This window comes from Silurus meridionalis, chromosome 12 (assembly GCF_014805685.1).
Source record: "Silurus meridionalis isolate SWU-2019-XX chromosome 12, ASM1480568v1, whole genome shotgun sequence".
Lineage (NCBI taxonomy): Eukaryota > Metazoa > Chordata > Actinopteri > Siluriformes > Siluridae > Silurus > Silurus meridionalis.
Genome location: NC_060895.1, coordinates 13,500,404 through 13,519,187, shown reverse-complemented (window position 1 = coordinate 13,519,187; position 18,784 = coordinate 13,500,404). Strand labels below are relative to the sequence as shown.

Sequence of the window (18,784 nt, the reverse complement as noted above, 5' to 3'; positions counted from 1 at the left end):
ACCCACATGAAAACAGGAGGCAAGGAAATTTGACTGGAAAATTTGGTGGTGGATATTTGTTGTTCAGACTTACCTTATGATGGATTCTTGCTGCCTTTATGTGTTTTCTGTCAATAGAAGAGATGTTGCTCAATAGTCCTGGAGAGGTGGAGCAAGCCCAAGTTACACAGATGTATGCGTATGAGTTTTAGTTTATGAATGTAAGGAGTTTGGCTTGCATGCTGTGCCATAAACTGTTTTATTGAAACTTTTTTTTGGCATTGGAAATAGGTTTTCAATACATCTAATTTAATGGAGGAAATTACACCTACACATCCTCTTTCAGGTTTCTACCAACAGCACTACAAACTTGCATCATTAAAAGTCAATTACAAAAGAATGTACCAGTCACTTTTAAAGAGATGTGGGTTAATGTGAGTACTGTAAAAATTTTATTAACAAAATGAAGGCAAAGCACATCATAGGTTAATTCCTAGATAAATATAAAGCACTAACTGACACAAATCACCATGTAGTTTCCAAATCATATGTCCACCCATTGACTGCATAATGTACAATATTCATACAAGAGGTCAAACCTTTCTTATTAGTTTTATATATGGCTGAGCATTTAGGACATGCCTTTTCTGATTCACTACAGCTCATGCATTAGCATGGTGCACAATACATCTTAGGCCAAGGGCTGGTAGCAATTACTTATCCTGGATTATTTTTCCCTGTTTTACCTGTTTAAATAGTTTTTTAAACGAAAGAACCAGCACTTAAGGTGACTCACATTACATACATATAAGTTCAGTGGACTATAGACTGACAGGACAGTAGGGATGCAGAGTAGGCACAGCAGTGCTGCCCTCTGGTGGGCAGGAGGCTAATGTAAAAAAGCAGTAGGGCTGCACAGGCATAATTAGACAAAAGCCCACTGAAGAATACTGGTGTCTTTCCCTCCAGTAGAGATGAGCTGGCTGTCATCATGGAGAAAGGCAACGTTGGTCACATGGCTGCTGTGCCCACCATATTCATGACTAGGTGACTGAAAGCAAGGCAAGAAAGCAAATTTTATAAACTGAATTATATTTCTACAACACATGTTAATGTGTTTGCACAGATGAGTGCAGAAAGCTTACCCTTGGCTGAGAACAAGGGTTAGAGAACAAACGCACTTTGCCGAAATCATCGCCTGAGGCTAGGACACCACGGTTATTTGACCTGCAAACAGCATTGATGTCTGTGCCATCAGCACCATCTGGCCAGATGCCTAGCAACATGAGACAGAGAAAAATATTTTCACAACACAGGAAGTTTCTTCCATGAATGAGTTTTACTTTAAATAAAAAAAGGGCCTCATATAAACCTGAATCCTAAACATTTATGACAAGCTGTTGATTAATTGCTCTGTCAACCTCACAGCAATGGAAACATTTTTTTACCAACTAGTTACTATAATCCCAAATTATTGTTTTGAAATGTGAAAAACCGCTGACTCCTTATTATGTAGTGATATGACTCACCAAACACACTGAAACCAAGCACACAAGTTGATGTGGCCCATTCCAGGTTGCGTACTGCATCTGCACTTGTAATATGTTTCCCACTGGAGGCCTCCCCTTTTAAAAAGAGATTGTAAGGATTAAAAAAAAAAAAATCAGATGTAATCTCCATTAAGTATTATTATTTTATAAAAAAAAAAAACGAAAAAAAAACAAGATGACATAGCAACTCACAAAACAAGATCTCATAATCTCCTGAGTTTGTGACAATATATTGGCTGTTAGTGGACCAGTCAATATGAGTAACAAAGCTGGAATGCCCCTAAGTAAAGAGACATAAAGATGTGAGTACAGGGTGGACGACAGCATTACAAACTGGAGGGATCATTCTGATTTGCTCAAGAAAATGACTCACTGTGCATTTGCTAACTCGACTATATTTTTTTCCATTCTCAGTCACGGCATAGATGTAAACAAAGTTATCATGAGATCCCACAGCTAGGTAAGCACCATCTGTGAGAGAGAAAAAAACAGAATATACCTTGTCCAGAAGACATTTTTTTTTTAATTTCAGGGTGTATGCAAAATGTACTTTGTTTTTATTCAATGCATATACATTATTAAATGCTCATTGTTGTGTGGACTAACTAATAACTGTAGTAATTTAAACTATGCAGACCTGGAGAGTACTTGATATTGGAAATAATTTCATTCCCATCTGTATGCATAGAAATAAGATCCCTGGTTTCAGTGTCCAAAACCAACCACCTACAGCATAAACACAAAGAACACAAAGTTCATGCTCAACATCTTTTATTTAAAAAAAATATATAGATATATTAATTTTTTTAAGAAACACTCAAGTACTGATTGTACTTGTTTTGACTGCATGATAAAACCCTCATGTGCATGCATACCTTCCAGTCATGGTGCCCACAGCAAGCACAGTGCCGCTCGGGTGAAAGCCAGCAGAACGGCCAGGGTCCTGGAGGTCAGGGGACATCAACAAAGTGATGATAAATATAGCAAGGAATGGCTACAGAGAAAATACACTTTATACGATGATAGCAGATGTGGTAGGTCCAGTTAAAGTCATGTCTTTTTATATACACCATTCAGCCATAACATTAAAACCACCTGCTTAATTGTGTGTAGATCCCCCTTGTGTTGTCAAACAGCTCTGATCCTGGCTTCTTTGTCCAGCACATATGCTTGAACGTATTGAGATCTGGGAAATTTAAAGGCCAAATGAACTCTCAATTGTTTGCCATGTTTAAATCCATAGTGCTTGAATCATACCTATGCAGTGTGGCACAGAAAATTATCCTGCAGAAAGAGGCCATGGCCATAAGTGAAGATTGAAAAAGACGTAAACTTGGTCTGCTACACTCACTGGATAGGTGGTAGTGTCAAAGTAACATCCACATGAATGGCAGTGGCCAGACTTTCCAACCAGAACATTAAATCTGCTGACTTGCCTTCCTCCCTGGCTGTCTATTACATGTAAAAGAAAACACCTTTTTTCTGCTCAATGGTTAATATACAATATATTATTTCCTCGTTATTATTAGCTTTTAACTATAGCTCTTCTATGGGATCAGACCAGCCATGAAAACCATTACATTTTTGCCGTTGTCAAAGTACCTTGCACCAACAACAAATCAACATTGAGAACAGAATGTTTACTGGCTTCATAACATATTCCAGCAGTTGCCATTTTAATGAGATAATTAATGCTATTCACTCAACCTGTTAGTGGTTTCGATGTTATGGCTGATTGATAGATATACAGTATCAAACATACTGGTAGTTCTTTTGCCCAGCAAATACAGATTTACTCTACAATGATTGTACTATAAATATCATTGTTATTTACTGTAAACATATTTGTACAAGAACATAACAAATAAAGACCTCAATAGTCTTGCTCCAAAGAGGCTGGTGAGAGGTAACATCCCACAGGTGGACCTGCTTGTCTTGACCACATGTCACAAACTGCTCAGTGCTAGGGTGTACATCCAGACCCCACAACTCATCTGTGTGACCCTGTCAGGCAAATGTTGATAAACAGAAAACAGTGTATGGGGAAGAATAAATGCAATGTTTCTTAATTATCTGAATATTTTCCATTGCATTACTGATTTCAACTGAACCTGAACGATGGGTGTGAGAGCACCAGAAAAAGAGCCTTGCAGGATGGCATTTTTGGTGGTTCCCACAAACAATTCCTCTTGTTTTCCCTCAGCCAAAGTGCGAACAGGCCCAAAAGCTTCAGGAACCTGGATAAAAGCACAAACATATCATCTTTTGTCTTGTCAAGAAGAAAAAATAATAAAAAAAAAAAACTCTTGGGGATAAACAGAATGAATCAAACATAGGCATTTATACTCAACTTTATTGAATACTGTTTTAAGACTTTCATTGTTACTTAAAATAGGGAATTAAACCTAATATTCATAGAATATAAACCAAAACCTCAATGACAATTAAACACTATGCAAATGAACTCATACTCAACTCACTACATCTCCGGCTACTACTATCCCCGAATTTGGGAAAGTTTATTGGAAATCAGTAACACATATGTACAGTAACAGCTGAAATACATTACAGTGTTTGCCTTTGCCTTTCTTTCTTTCTTTCTATTAGGACTAGAGTGATAATGAGCTAAACTAAACAGTTCTGGGATATAAAAGAGGCTTTTGGATGTAAACTCTAAAATTGCAGGTTGCCTTACCACCATCTCATTCTGTTTGCGGTATTCACGATCCCATAGCACCACCTTGCGATCTTTTCCTCCCCCAGACACCAGTGTGCCGTCCTTCAGCACACACAGGGAAAAGATCCCGCCTTCATGGGCTCCTGCTACTACCTGGCTGATTCTATTCCCACCTGTCACCAAAATCCACCATCAAATGAAAGATCACGATGACGTGTTCCCACCAGTAGCATTTGTTATTCAAATAAGATTTGCCTACTGTCCTGTTTTTGCATAAACCGAACTGCCCATTTTCCCTCATTATCATGAACCAACATACAAAAGAGCTTGTTTTCTAAATGGCAAAGAAAATAGATCAACTAAAAATTTAATCCGAGACTTTGCTGCCCTCTATTTGTTACCTGCAGCCCAATAGCAACAACTAAGTTATACATTTTTTCTATCCTTCCCTGCACCATAACTTTTTTGACAGTAGGATCTATTTATTGTGAATGCCAATAAACCATTTTTATTATGTATTGAATTTTCTCCTAATAATTTCTTGCAATAATACAGACAATACTCTGTTATTGCACATGGCATGTTGCAGGATGTACATTGCTCTCCTAAAAGGTGTATTTTTTTTTTATAATTAACTGAAGTAAGGGTTACAGTTAAAAAGAAAGGATTTCCTAACCTTTAGCCCAAATATAGATGTTTCCACTGGAATCCCCTGTTATTGCATCTCCATTTTCAGCAAAGGTGACACAAAGCACATACTTAGGTTTCTCATGTTTCTGAAAATATACATCAAAATGTAAATTTGGGGAAAACCTTTAAAAAGAAATGCAACATACTCAGTAGTAAAAATATTATTAAATATGGAGAAGTTCACAAACCTCAAACAGTCCCTGGCGCTTAGTTAGAGTGCTCCCCTCTATCGTCCAAAAATTGATATGGGACTTCCCACAGGTGACAATTAGATTGGCCTCCATGGGGTGGAAGACTGCTCCAAGCACTGAATCATTTGAGCACTGCACCGTGAAGAGCAAGCATCTCATACAATGTGACAAATCTTAATGTTTCCAAATAGGGGGCATAATTTTTAAATGCCATTTCCTTTCTGATTATAAATGCAGTCTAATAATTGAAATCAAATGTGACTTACACGGATTTCTGGTCAAAGACTGGTTTCTATTATAAGCATCACATTAAGTTTTGAACCCCCATGAGCTCTACAAACCACCACAACTCATTCATGAAATCAGCCTCCACTTTAAATTTATGTGAACCCATAAATATCAGAATATCAAACCAGTAGTATTTTAAAATATATAGATTTTTCTAATAAGCATGAATTAAATTAATTTAAAATAATTGAAATAATGATTTATCATCCTCATTTTACCTTCACATCAGCAATATGTTTTTCTTTCTGCCAGTCCCACACGGATAGGATGTGGTCATTTGCATCATCCACTGCACACAAATAAGCACCACCATTCTGCAGGTGTGGATAGAAAACATGCACATTTGCAATTAGATACAAATTACTTAGCACATTCTGTTGGTGCACCTTTCCATATATGACTCAATTCATATTTAGAACAAAGATTTACAGCTTTAAATTCAACATACCGATTTGGAGAAGGCCACACATGTGACAGCACGGTCAAATACACCAGACCCGATCACATGTAGTGTGTTCAGGCTAACAGAGTCCCAGACACAAACATGAGGAGCCAACAGCTTATCAAAGAAATAAAAATACAATTATTTAGTAGCATACACCTACTTCAATACATTTCCATTTTGACAAGTATATTCAAATTTGAATAAAGCACGAATGTGCAAGGTATTTAAAAGTTTTATTTCTGTTTAATAGTAGGAAACTTGAGCCCACTAACAATTCGGTTTAAGAAAAAGAAAGAAAGGACAAAAAGGAAAGAGGGAAAGAATTCAAACCCAAGGCATACTTTGCCATCTTTGGATGTTCCAGCAACTTGTCCCGTTGCTATGGTGACCATGTCAGGGTGGACGGCCAAACTACAGGGAACATTGAATTGGTCACAGCCAGACCATGAGATATATATATATATATATATATATATATATATATATATATATATATATATATATATATATATACACACACACACACACACACACACACACACACACACACACACAGCTCCATCTCCAGGAGCATGCAAGCGTATAACATTCAAATTTTAGACAAAGACAATAACAATGCTTAAAGATAGAAAAATAGTGTAAAAATAAAATACTTTACATTTTGTACAGTTATGAATTTGATTAAATTCTAAAATAATAGCAAGATATCCATCTGATTTGCATTAAATAATGCTATCACCTAGGAAGAACTGGCGTAGTACTTAATATACAAGGCTCAGGTTCAGTGCAAAAATATTTGAATGTAGTATTGATATTGCTTCATTTAACTTATCTGACAGATAGGAGCCTACAGCATTAGTGATGAGCAAAAGGGAAAATAGCCTGTGCCCATTGAGATGCAAATTGTATCAGAAGCCATTTTCACTTCCTTCCTCTATGTACATAGATAAAAGTAGATTAAAAAGTGGAGCTTAGACGATCTCCAATTTTGATCAAGATATCAGCAGTGTCAGAGATAACAGCTGCAGTTAAACTGTTAAACTGTTGCCTACAGAAGGTGGATTCTTTTATTGTGCTATTGTGGTTTACTGACTAAATAGTTCTGTGCGCAAACATTTAGTGTCTAGTGTTTGGTGTCAATCTTTTGGTACAACTAAGGCCAGTTTCTGCATATAGTGTGGATATTCACCATTTTACATCATCATTGTGGCCCAGGTAATGTCTCTGCTGTTGCTCCCCCACATTATACAGCACAACAATGGAAGCATTAAAGTAGACAATCTCTCCCGTGGGCAACAAGTAGAGGTTAGAGCGACAGTCTCTGCCCCTGTAGCCATAACTGATACACTGTGTTAAGAAGTAAAAATAACAAACCATAGGGAGACACTACATGCATTAAACCATAGGAGCCAATTTGATGAGTATAATTTTAAAAAATGAGAATTTAAAAAGGAATCAAATATCATTAAATTAAAATATATATATATAATTAAGGCAGAATATAGTACATTATGCACACTTGGCAACAAGTACAGAGACTCAGATAAAAGGATACACCCACTGAAGTTTCAGTTTATGGTCCGTCAGTGCCACCTTCTGGTCAAGGCTGTAGCTTTCTCTCAGATGGTCAGGAATGTGCATGGTAACTGGACGCCCACGAAGGAACATCCTCACGTACCCATCCTCTGTTTAAAAGAAGACAAAGAGGTGCTCAAGTAAACAGTTTTCCCCTTTTATTTATGTTTATGCCAAACCACTTATGTGGCATAAATAGTTATAATCCCAATTAATAGTTAGAATTTACAGTAATTGGCTAATTACACTTCAATATATTTACATTTAATTGCAGAGCATCTATGATGATCCCTTTTTTCACCGACTATTACTCTGACTTTTGACTAAACGTCTTATCAAAGCAACATGGCTGTTAGTTAAACAGCTGCATGATGTTCATTATGATTTGTGTACAGTTTTCAAAAAGCAGCGTCAATATATATAAAAGAGTTGATGGATAGAACTTGTCTGACAACCTCTATTTTCTAGCATCAAAGTGAAATTAAACACCTGCTGGGTGTAGACTTACCAGCATTGAGAGTGCACTCTTTGGATTTGCTGAAAGACAACAAAACCAAATATCTTTAGGTATCTATATATCATGAATTGTACTTCAATGTATACATTTTTATTAGCAGCTTCATTCACACACACACACACACAACTTCAGTGTCTTTTACTGTGGAGCTTAAATATTTTATATCCTTTACTGTTAAACCACTACTGTCCACTAATGCAGAAATGTGGTGGGCAGCTAACTGCACAGAAATTAAATGTGCATACATCTACACATACAGCCCACATTGTTATTACTAAAAGTTTTTGTAAAGCTTCTTTTCATTTCGTTGTTGCTTATTTGTAGGAGATAAATAGTGCCCCAGGCCCTACTTGCTGAACCACAATGCTTTTCGCTCTTTGTTTCTATGCGATCGCGTGTGTATGAGGAGAGGAAGTGGCAAGCAATGTTCCACTGTCTGTTCCCTCTTTCAGTAAGAGTGCAGTTAAGTGGTAGTTTGATAGCCAGAATGCAGCAGACAGCGAACATCACAACCAATAGGACATATGAACACAGGAGCACATAGCTAAATAACTACAGAAGCTATACAGAATATATCAGTTAAAAATGGTACACTAACACATGTTGGATCTTTTTTAAGAAAGCAGCAACTAAAGTAAAGCCTGGATACAGTGTAGCACATTCAAAAAGCAGGCACATTTTGCCTAGGACTCCATGGAAACCTTTCATTAAGCTAAGGCTTTAATCAAATCAGGCAGCACAGAAGCCAGTACTCTTTTGAAGCAAATTTACATGGTGCTGACTAAGATACCAAATTTACATCAAAGTAAATCCCTGTAAATATACGTAAAGTAAAGTAAACGTAAAGTATTTCCAAATAATAAGGGAGATATGTTTTCAACAAAAGTGATCTCCAGTGCACAAACAATACATATGAAAAAAATGTATGTAATCAAACAAACGGAATAAACTACTGATACAAAAAAAAACATAAAATAGTGGTGTGTGCATAGCAGGATCCTATTCAACCAGTTTGAGATGTGTTTGTTTTGGCAGAATCCTATTAGTGAGGGTGTGTTGGAGGAAGTCAATGCCTAATGCATGTGGATATGAGGGGGTGGATCAATGTGCCAGAGATCAATCTGAACAAAATGCAATATTCACATTTCACTAAGGGAGCTGTACATAATGCAGTGCATGAAACAAGCTTTTGCATGCGCCTGGCATTGCAAATAAGCAAATAATACCAGATGGTAACATGTAGATGTTCTTGCCCAGTGACTCACTCATCAAGAGTGTTTACACTATAAGTCTCTTTACAAAAAACAAGCAGGGGTTTTAGAACCAAGGTGAAAACTGTAACTTTACAGCATTACCTAAAACATAAAAAAGGTAATATTCTGGATATTTTGTCAATTTCAAACAAAACAAATACAAAAAAAATGGGTTTCTGAAGCAAGTCACTGGTAAAAAAAACACTCCTTTCATACTCACAAACAGCTGTCTTAAAGCCTTAAAACATGTCTTGACCCATACTGTTGTAGTTTTATAAAGAGAATGAATTGGGTAATCTGGCAATTAAAGCAAATATGTGGCTCCAGTTTGAAAACAAACAAAAAACATTCTGAATGTGAATTTCTTTTAGATATCGACCCTCATATATTTATTAGGAAACAGACTGAAAAAACAAACAGATTCCTGGTTTCATTGTGCTAATGAAGATCCTACAGCATGCAACTAGTCTGCAAACATAACTCTTTAAAATGTTCAGAGGATTTTGTACAGCTGTTTTATTATTTTTTTCCCAAGTCCTATTTCAGTCACTTAAAAATAACGTTCCAGCAGCTTTAAGCCATGTTAAGAGTTAAAAAAAGAACACTCCATTTTGGTTGGTGAATCTGCAAAATCTGCCAAATACTTTTTTAGAAAAGTTAAAATGTAAAAAGCAAAACAAAGAAACGTTTACCTGGATGATTTCTTCATCGTACTTTTCGTTTGACTTATTATGAGAAATAGCAGAAGCGCACAAACAGGCAACAGACAAGTTCCTTATGTGAGACAACTTAAGCCATGGTGGGCTAAAACTCTATCCAGCCAATAGCATTGCACTTCCTTCTTCTGAATGGCCAGCCCTTTTCATATAAGCACACCCTCTTCATTTATTGCAGAGTTGTACTGAACTTTATCGTGGTGGGTGTAACTATCAAACAGGGCGCTGGCCAGGCAGAAGCATTTGCACAGAGCTTCCTCTTGATCCAGCAGGATTATTTACTGCTCAAACAATGTGCAGGTGTCCTAGTATAATCACATGGACATTGTGAAATGTGATGCCTGTATTTATGTTACCTAAATGCAAAATGCATGGCATTTTTTTCGACTTTGGAACTAAGTAAAATAATTGATTCCAATAAGAAACTAAACAATTATTACACTTTACCCTGTTAAACCAAGTGTATCCAGGATATACAATCAAAACAAGTACTTGTGTTACAGCTTGTGTGAAGGCAGACAAATGTAATAAGATACAGTAGTCAGTATAATAATACTTACGCTGAGTTAGAAACTGATAAAATGACAGCGGCACATCATATATTTTGCTAACATTTATGTAACAAAATCCTATTTTGATACTAGCTTTCTGCTAGGGAATTGCAGTATAAGAAAATATAATCTTTTACAGGAAATACTTATACAGAACAAAATAGTACAAAAGAATTACTCTAAGCTTTCTGTACAAAGAGCATGCAATCTTGTTGTCACAGGTAACAATTTGACACTGTATGCAGCTCCACTATATATAGACAGCTCCACTTTTCAATTCATATGATGACAGGATGCATGTGCTTAGATGTAGTTCTTACTACCGGAAATGGAAAAAAAAGAGAAAGATCAATTATTTGCAGCAGGATAAAGGTTTGATTGATTACCCGTCTCTTTTGCCACCAGTAGAGCTGCAGGACGAGGTGGTTCTGCTGCGTGTGTCTGCCATCTCTTTCCTGGCTGTGGACAGACGCTCTGTGGACATGCTCTTTCTGACAGATGAGAAGTGAGAACAGGGAGACAAAAGCACAGGCATGCTATTATACACAGCACATATATTATTCATATGGGCTTGTATGAGCAGGATAGAGTGTGCTAAAAAAGGAAAACACTGACATTTTAAAAACGTATTGGGTGAAAAGTTAAAACACAGTGGCAGCCATATATAAAATAGTCCTGACGTAAGTTAAAACGTACTAAATATATTATTTTCACTCAAAAGAGAGGCTGTTGTATGCTTTATTTGAACAAGAAAACATCGTGCAGGTTGGAATAGACACAGAGGCCTGTTTAACGGGTTCCACTTTTATTGCTTAGTACTGCCACCTTTAGGTGATACTGAAAATCATGGCATTCATGTGATTTAACACAAGACCAAGACTACCACCACCACTAATAATAATAATCAGCATTATCAGCATTACCACAATCATCATGCCAATTTATACAAATGTACAATTCCTAGCAAATAAATAATACTTAGAGACCCAGTAACAAAAAAAACCCATAGTTTTACAATAGCACTAAAGATGTTGGACACTATCACAAAATACGATTTTTTTTATTACATTCAATGTGCAATCTTTCTGTTCTGAGGTACTCAGTTTGATTTTGAACTCAAGTCTGTGTATGTTCCTCCCATGTCTGTTAGTATTTATTCTGGGGTCTCTTCCTCCCGCCTCCAAAAATATGGCAATAAGACTATTAAAAACCAGTAAGTATACTTTAAAAACGCTAGTTTCAGAAGGTGAACTCCCTAATATCAAATGGGTATGTGAATGGATGGGTGAAGTGTGTGTGTGTTTGTGTGTGTGTGTGTGTGTGTGTGTGTGTGTGTGTGTGTGTGTGTGTGTGTGTGTGTGTGTGTGTGTGTGTGCATTGTGCCTTGTGGTGGACTGCTGTCCCATCTAGCATGAATTACTGCCTTGTGCCCAGAGTTTCCAGAAAAGTCTCCAGAGACCACAACTATAACCAGGATGAACAGTTGCTGATGATTAATGAATAATTTGATATTTCTATTTAATATTTTAAATCATATATAGCCTTATTTGTCTTTGGTAACTGTAATCTATCTTCATATTATAATCAGTTTTTGCCTTCTGAACAGTTTTGAAGGAGTAACCACATACAGTACGAAGCTGTCAATCAATTAAAATACTAAATCGTGATTAATTACATGACTTTATCATGAGTTCATTTGTGATTAATCGCAACTTAATCCTACTTTTTTAATCTGTTCTAAATGTATCTATGTGAATATAGTATAATATTTTTTGTAAATGTTTTAAAGTAATAATGGTGTTTTAATGATGCAAATTAGGACACCAAATGTAACTTTTAATATGCTACCACACAAAGTCTAAAATTAAGCACCAAAGGCCACCATAATGTGTACATCCGGCAATTAAAACCATCCGTGTGGAAACATAGCAAAAGTCAGTGGTGTCCTGATGATTAACGTAATTTAAAACACCATAATTACTTACAAGAATAGTTTATCTTCATGCTCTAGGTTGAGTTTGGTTTCACTAATAATAAATATACATTTGCATAAAGCATCCAGATTTGTCCATGCCCATGTTGATTAAAATATTAAAAACTTGAAATGTATTAATTCAAGGTACAGTTAGAACAGATAAAAATGTGCGATTAAGTTGTTATTAATCACGATTAAATATTTGAATCAATTGACAGCCCTAATATATATATATATATATATATATATATATATATATATATATATATATATATATATACATGTAATATTTAATAATTTTACCTTTTGATAGACATTAGGACCTCCTTTTTAGGAGAGGAAGGTGAGGATGGGTAGCCCCCCATCCTTTTCTGCTCAACATAACCATTGGCTAAAGGCTTGGATGGAAGGGCTTGTAGAATCTGGCGAACTGAAACCAGGAAGCAGCAACAGGGGAAGCGCAAATAAGATAAGCAAATTAGGAAACCAGATGATATCGGTGTGTTTTACATACAACAGTTTTAAATTTAACAATAACTGCAGGTTGAAACATGGCTCTTAATCATGCTTAAAAAAATACAGACAAACTATTCAGATGTAGAAAATAGAAAAGTTTTTTGAAATTATATTTGAGTGAAATAGATACTATGAGAATCTTACTCAGTTAAAGTGGAATTAAGCAGCCACAACTGCACTGAAGTGTAAGTCAATTATTACAATATATGAGTTTAAAACACATCAGTATGACGGCACAGCAGATGAACTGTTAGAATAATAATAGTATGTAGCATGGCAACAAACTGGCATGACTCCTGATAGTTTTTTGTACAACGTAAAATGTGTATGTCAAAACATGTTAAGCCAATTGAAATGATAAACTGACTAAATTCTAAACTTTTCAACATTCTCTCTCTCTCTCTCTCTCTCTCTCTCTCTTTCTCTCTCCCTTTTAATTTGACCTCTTTAACATTTATTTATTTATATTTTAAATAAAAACGGTCAAACAGAAATGCACGCTGCATTTATCGCGAGTTTAATGCGCTATATGTATATGTTTGAATGTAAGAAGTTAAAAAGTAAGCCTTTCCTTGCTAATGCAATTCAAATGTAATTAAAAGTAAATATAATAACAAGTAAAGTTTAATTATTCCCCAAATTATATTTTAAGTAATGTAGTCCAATTCTTCCACTCCTGAAGTTTTCAGAAAAGTGGTGCTTTTGGTGTAAGACACATGATTATTGCTGTCACTGTGTCTGGATGATAGGCAGGATCATGTCCCTGACAGGTAGAGTTAAAGGCACATCATGATGATTACTGACCTTTGGTAGGTGCTCCTTTTCTGCTGTTGGCCTGTGTAAATTCCTCACAGTAACCCAGTCTCCGAAGTGCATCAGCTAAAGCAGCCTTCAGCAGCTGGATTTCATCTTCCTGCAGCTGCACCCTCTGCTCCAGGTGAGACAGACGGTCATCCATCTCCATCCCACTCCCTGCAGACAGGTAATCATCTAAAAAACAGTTTATGTAAGAGAGAGAGAGAGAGAGAGAGAGAGAGAGAGAGAGAGAGAGACAGAGACAGAGGAAGTACATATAAAATATTTGGTGTTACTATGAAGTTGGTGATACATTTTCATGTGTGTATATTTTGTCCTACAAATGTGAACAACATAGTGTTCACTTATTTAAATATAAGACAATATGGATGATGTCTATACCACTGGCACTGAAAACTACAACCGAGCAAGCTGATTTGTCCTATAATACAAGGGACTGATTTAAAGGAAAATGCAAACATCAAACAAACAATATTTAAATTAAACCAATTACCGCACAAAGTAACATATGGTAAATATTCGAGTCATCACACAATCATAGCAGTTCCCGAAACTAAAACAAAACAAATCTAGGCTTGCTTGATTGCAGAGAAAATGTATCGATCTGCAGCATACATGCTTTATAAAGCTTTGTTTGGAGCCTGCACCTGCTAATACACAGATAGCACAGCTAAAATGTACTGTACTTTTAGCATGTGGCAACCACATCAACTGCAAGGACACAGTGAAAGAGGATACAGTGTGTTTGGAGAGATGGGGAGGGCCAAAGTAGATGAGATGCAAGAGAACAAGAATGCAAGAGAACAAAACAGAACAAGAGGAAACTCAAGGCTCGGTGTGCAAGCTTGATAAAATATTCATTTAAAAGGTGATTGGTCCCCTCCTACCTGCCATTCCAATCAGGGCTCAGTGTATCAGACAGTCGGTCAGTGGGACAGCCGGTGGTGCTCTAGCTTGCTGCTTCTACGGGTTGTCTGGGAGTGTTTGACAGAAGCTCCTTTCTCCCTCCTTTCCTGTTTCTAGATGGCTGATACTGTGTCTGGAGCTTCCCTGTCCCCCCTCCCCCCATCCTCCTTCAACCACTCTCTGCCCACTGCAAAGCTCTTTGCTGCCATTCTCTATGCAGCAGACTATATAACTTCTCTTCTCTGACGTGAAGAGGCTTGGAAAAGGTCCAGACTTGAATGATGCAGTGACCAGGCACAGCCAGGAAGTGCACTGAGCAGCAGCTTTCATCTATACAGTACAAAACATTTTGCTACCAGTATACAGGCTCTATTTACCAAAACTTTGTTTCTATTTGAATTTATAGATTAGGTGATGTATGTATGAAAAATAAGTAATGTAGGAGTTGTTATGTAATATTTCCTTGGTCTGAGTATAATGACTGATAATACTGTAAAGTCTTTTGTTCTAACTTGCATTACATTAATTGCACTTTATCAGCTTAGTGTTAATCCGAGCATCCATCTGCCATCCATCCTGACCATCTGTCACAGTGACCAAGAACCATACATAAAAACTGGTCATCATACATATCTACATTCAGTGCTCAGTTAATTAGGTATACCCACCTTGACCAAGGAGGCCAACTCATTGGTCATATTCGCGTATTAACCTGTCATAAATGTGCACTTGTACATTAGCATTTAATGGCTGTAAACAATATGCTGCACTATTTGTAAGCAAACCTACCAATCATTAGACACAGACCACTGCCAGACAACGATTATTTGTGTGATAATTACTATAAGCACAGCTGACACAGTAATGTGTGCACACTCAGTGATCACTTTCTTAAATACGTACATACCTTAGTGCAGCTTTTAGCAGTACAATAGAGACTACAGCACAAAAGTTTATTTGTACAGTGTAGTATTGTCTTAATCATTCTTTAATTTCTGAGTACAGGATGATTGTTCTGATGAATGTTTAATTAATTATATTTTTTCTGGTAGATATTCTTAACCATGCAGTGATTAAATAGCCCTGCTTTACCTATTAAAGTTATACCACTGAAACCATTTCAATGTTACTGCTGTGTTAAAAATAGCACTCCCCAAATAACATCTGGAGAGCAGGCAATGGTTCGCCCTTGAGACTTTGGTTTGCATGCGTCCAGTAGTTGATTCACCTAATAAAAGATATTAATCTAATGGCACTCAGAGGTATGGTAATATCATATTGTAATTATGAGTAAATTCTTAGAGAATAAGTAAGGTCAGTATTTTTATAACTTTTTTTTACAAATAATACAACAATAAACAGTTGGCTGGGTTGAAATCCATTGTTTGAAGTTTTATTGTTTTTTGCTGTTTCGTAAAAAATAATTTATCCTTGTAGATGTGAAGTAAAATGACCAGTTAAACCATATGAAAATGTTCTATACATTATGACACAATATTTTACCATGCTGCCCATCCCTTATATATCCAGACTGCTTTGAGTCACACAGTGGATTCAGGAATTTGTGTGTGCATGGAAAAGAATTGAAATGATGCATTAAATGAACATTGTTGAAATTATGAAGTATTTGCTTCAACGGTCTAAATATTCCAGGGCTACATTCTATGCGCATAACATCATAATTGAATCTCTGATATATATCAAGCCTGAACATATTATTAAAATAGCTGGCTATTTGTTTATTAACTATAATTAGGTTTAATCACGTGAAAATAAAGGTTAGAGTTAGAACCAGAAGGAGTTTTCCAAACTAATGTCATAGGAGAAACCTTTCAGCATTGCTTCTCATTAAACTTAAGCGATGATACCTTGAAGAACCAACACAATGCCATGAAGAACCTATAATGAAACATCAAGATCTCCAAAGATCCATACAGAGAACCTGTTTGTTGTAAAGAACTATTTAAAAACCTTTATTCCCAAGAGTGAAGCGAAACAAACAGGGGGTTACAACAAAACTCTGGAGAGCAGATTTCATAAGGTATCACATAAACTCTTGACTTATAGCAAATACCATTCTGTCTCATACTACTCACTATAAACATTACAAACTGATTATGTGGCTCACAGTGTATTTGTCTTTTTTTAAGGAGTAATCGAAACCTTCATGCTGAAGCAAGTGAGCAGGCCAAAAACAAGCAACCATCTCGCATAGAGATGATATGTAGCTGTATTGTTCGTAGTGATAATATCATATGTATCATTTGTGTCATTTAAACAAATTATATTAATAAATAATCTTAATTGCTGTATAATGTAGGTACATTCCGAATGGCTCAGTATTTTCTCTATAGCCTAATTGAATTATAGCAGGTGTGATCTATATGTCCGATCAAAGGATTAGACATCAGCAGGGGGAAATGCAATCTCATGCTGTATAAGGACGCTAACAAAAACCGTGCAACAAAGAGCACTCGCTGTGTGCGATCTACCGATCTGGCTGAGCACCTTCATTATGAATGCGCGCGCACACATGCACACACACGCGCGCGCGCGCGCGCACGCCACTCACGGCAAACTTACCGTTACAATACCGAAGTAGAAGGGAGCTCTTATCGCACAGGTTTCCACACGAGGCTATTCTCTCCGTCATCTCCTTCTCCTGTGGTCTTCCAAAAACCAATAACCGGCAGATACTGTACCTCCGGCGCAGTCAGCAGCGTCCAGTGTCTGTCACTTTCCACGGGAACCTCCAACACCTTCCCTCGCAACACTCGCGACTACCTGCTCAGCGTTGCTATGGCAACAGCCGCACCGCCTGGATATGTGTGTGCGCGTGTGCATGTGTGTGGCGCAGGCGCGCGTTTCCTGTTACAGCCTTCAGCTTATACTTCGAGAATATTTCCTTTCGATACGGATAGAAACAAGTATGATGTGCAGTGATCAGCAGGATTCCGCATGACCCCCGGTAAAGTAGCAGGGGGTATATTTCTGAATGATAGATTATGCACGTGTCATAAATGACGCACATGCTCATCATTTTTTATAAAAGCTTCACACACTGCATGCTTCATTCATACCAAACAACACAACGTGTGTGTTTTGTGATCATTGACTTAATAAAAATAAACCAATAAACACTGGCTATAACCCTGCATTAAGATCCATGCATAACTAGTATTTATGACTGAAACTGTATTTGTTATATCTATGATCAATAGCAGATCAGAATATACAATTAATCTCATAAGATTTGACACGAGTGTCACACATTTTACTTCATTATTATTATTATTTTGTGGCATGAAGAAAATTGCATTTGTTTTATTAAATTATATATATATATATATATATATATATATATATATATATATATATATATATATATATATATATATATAAAACATATAACATTGTGTGCACGTATGATGATAAAAAAAAAAAACAGAGACATTGTTAACCATTGAATAACTCGTGCTTTCTGGATTACTATTCATTATAATTGTAATTTTTTTTTATCTTGTTTTCCAGTTTATGTCATGAAATAACATGTAATCTGCACAGTTGTAGATTAACCACCAGGGGGCAGATCCGAGCAAAGAAACAGAAGAAAACAGAAGAAACGCCAAATAAATACTAGGATGCAGTGTTGTCCTTGCAAATTACTCACTTTTAGGCCACGCTTCAAAACTCTAAATCCTCTCAAATAAGTCACACACATACTCCTCTCAAGCAACTGATATATATATAGCATTTTGTATAATAAAGACATCACATGATGTTTTGATAAATACTATGCAGATGCATGTACTGTAGTTGTTAAGGAAATACAGTATCTCACAATAGTGAGTACACATCTCACATTTTAGCAAACATTTTAATATATCTTCTCAAGAGACAATACTATAGACTTCATGTTCAACATGGCAGCTCATGGCAAAGAATCTCTAAGGATTTGAGAATTAGAATTGTTGCTCTCCACAAACATGGCCTATGCTTTAAAAAAGATCACTTACACCCTGAAACTGAGTTACAGTACAGGGGTCATAGAATAAAACATAGAATAGAATAGCCTTTATTTGTCACATACACATTAGAGCACAGTGAAATTCGTTCTTCGCATATCCCAGCTTGCTCGG

The 18,784-nt window shown here is 36.4% G+C and overlaps 1 protein-coding gene across 2 annotated transcripts; it reads right to left on the bottom strand.

Moving 5' to 3' along the window:
• Nucleotides 1–408: 408 nt before the first annotated feature.
• eml2 (EMAP like 2) lies at nt 409–17,430 on the bottom strand. Of its 2 annotated transcripts, XM_046862812.1 has the most exons (22): nt 17,229–17,430; nt 13,728–13,913; nt 12,711–12,837; nt 10,819–10,923; nt 7,904–7,932; nt 7,376–7,505; nt 7,010–7,159; nt 6,162–6,231; nt 5,824–5,934; nt 5,594–5,689; nt 5,085–5,219; nt 4,883–4,982; nt 4,225–4,379; nt 3,641–3,766; nt 3,402–3,533; nt 2,405–2,472; nt 2,167–2,255; nt 1,903–2,000; nt 1,722–1,809; nt 1,509–1,604; nt 1,125–1,255; nt 409–1,030 (listed from the first exon to the last, which is right to left on the bottom strand). In XM_046862812.1, the coding sequence occupies exons 1-22, from the start codon at nt 17,296–17,298 to the stop codon at nt 905–907; spliced, it is 2,418 nt and encodes an 805-aa protein (XP_046718768.1). In that variant the 5' UTR covers nt 17,299–17,430; the 3' UTR covers nt 409–904. The 2 variants fall into 2 exon arrangements, with proteins under 2 accessions (XP_046718768.1, XP_046718769.1); XM_046862813.1 differs by lacking the exons at nt 10,819–10,923; nt 12,711–12,837; nt 13,728–13,913; nt 17,229–17,430 and adding an exon at nt 9,858–10,008.
• Between the last annotated feature and the right edge of the window lie 1,354 nt (nt 17,431–18,784).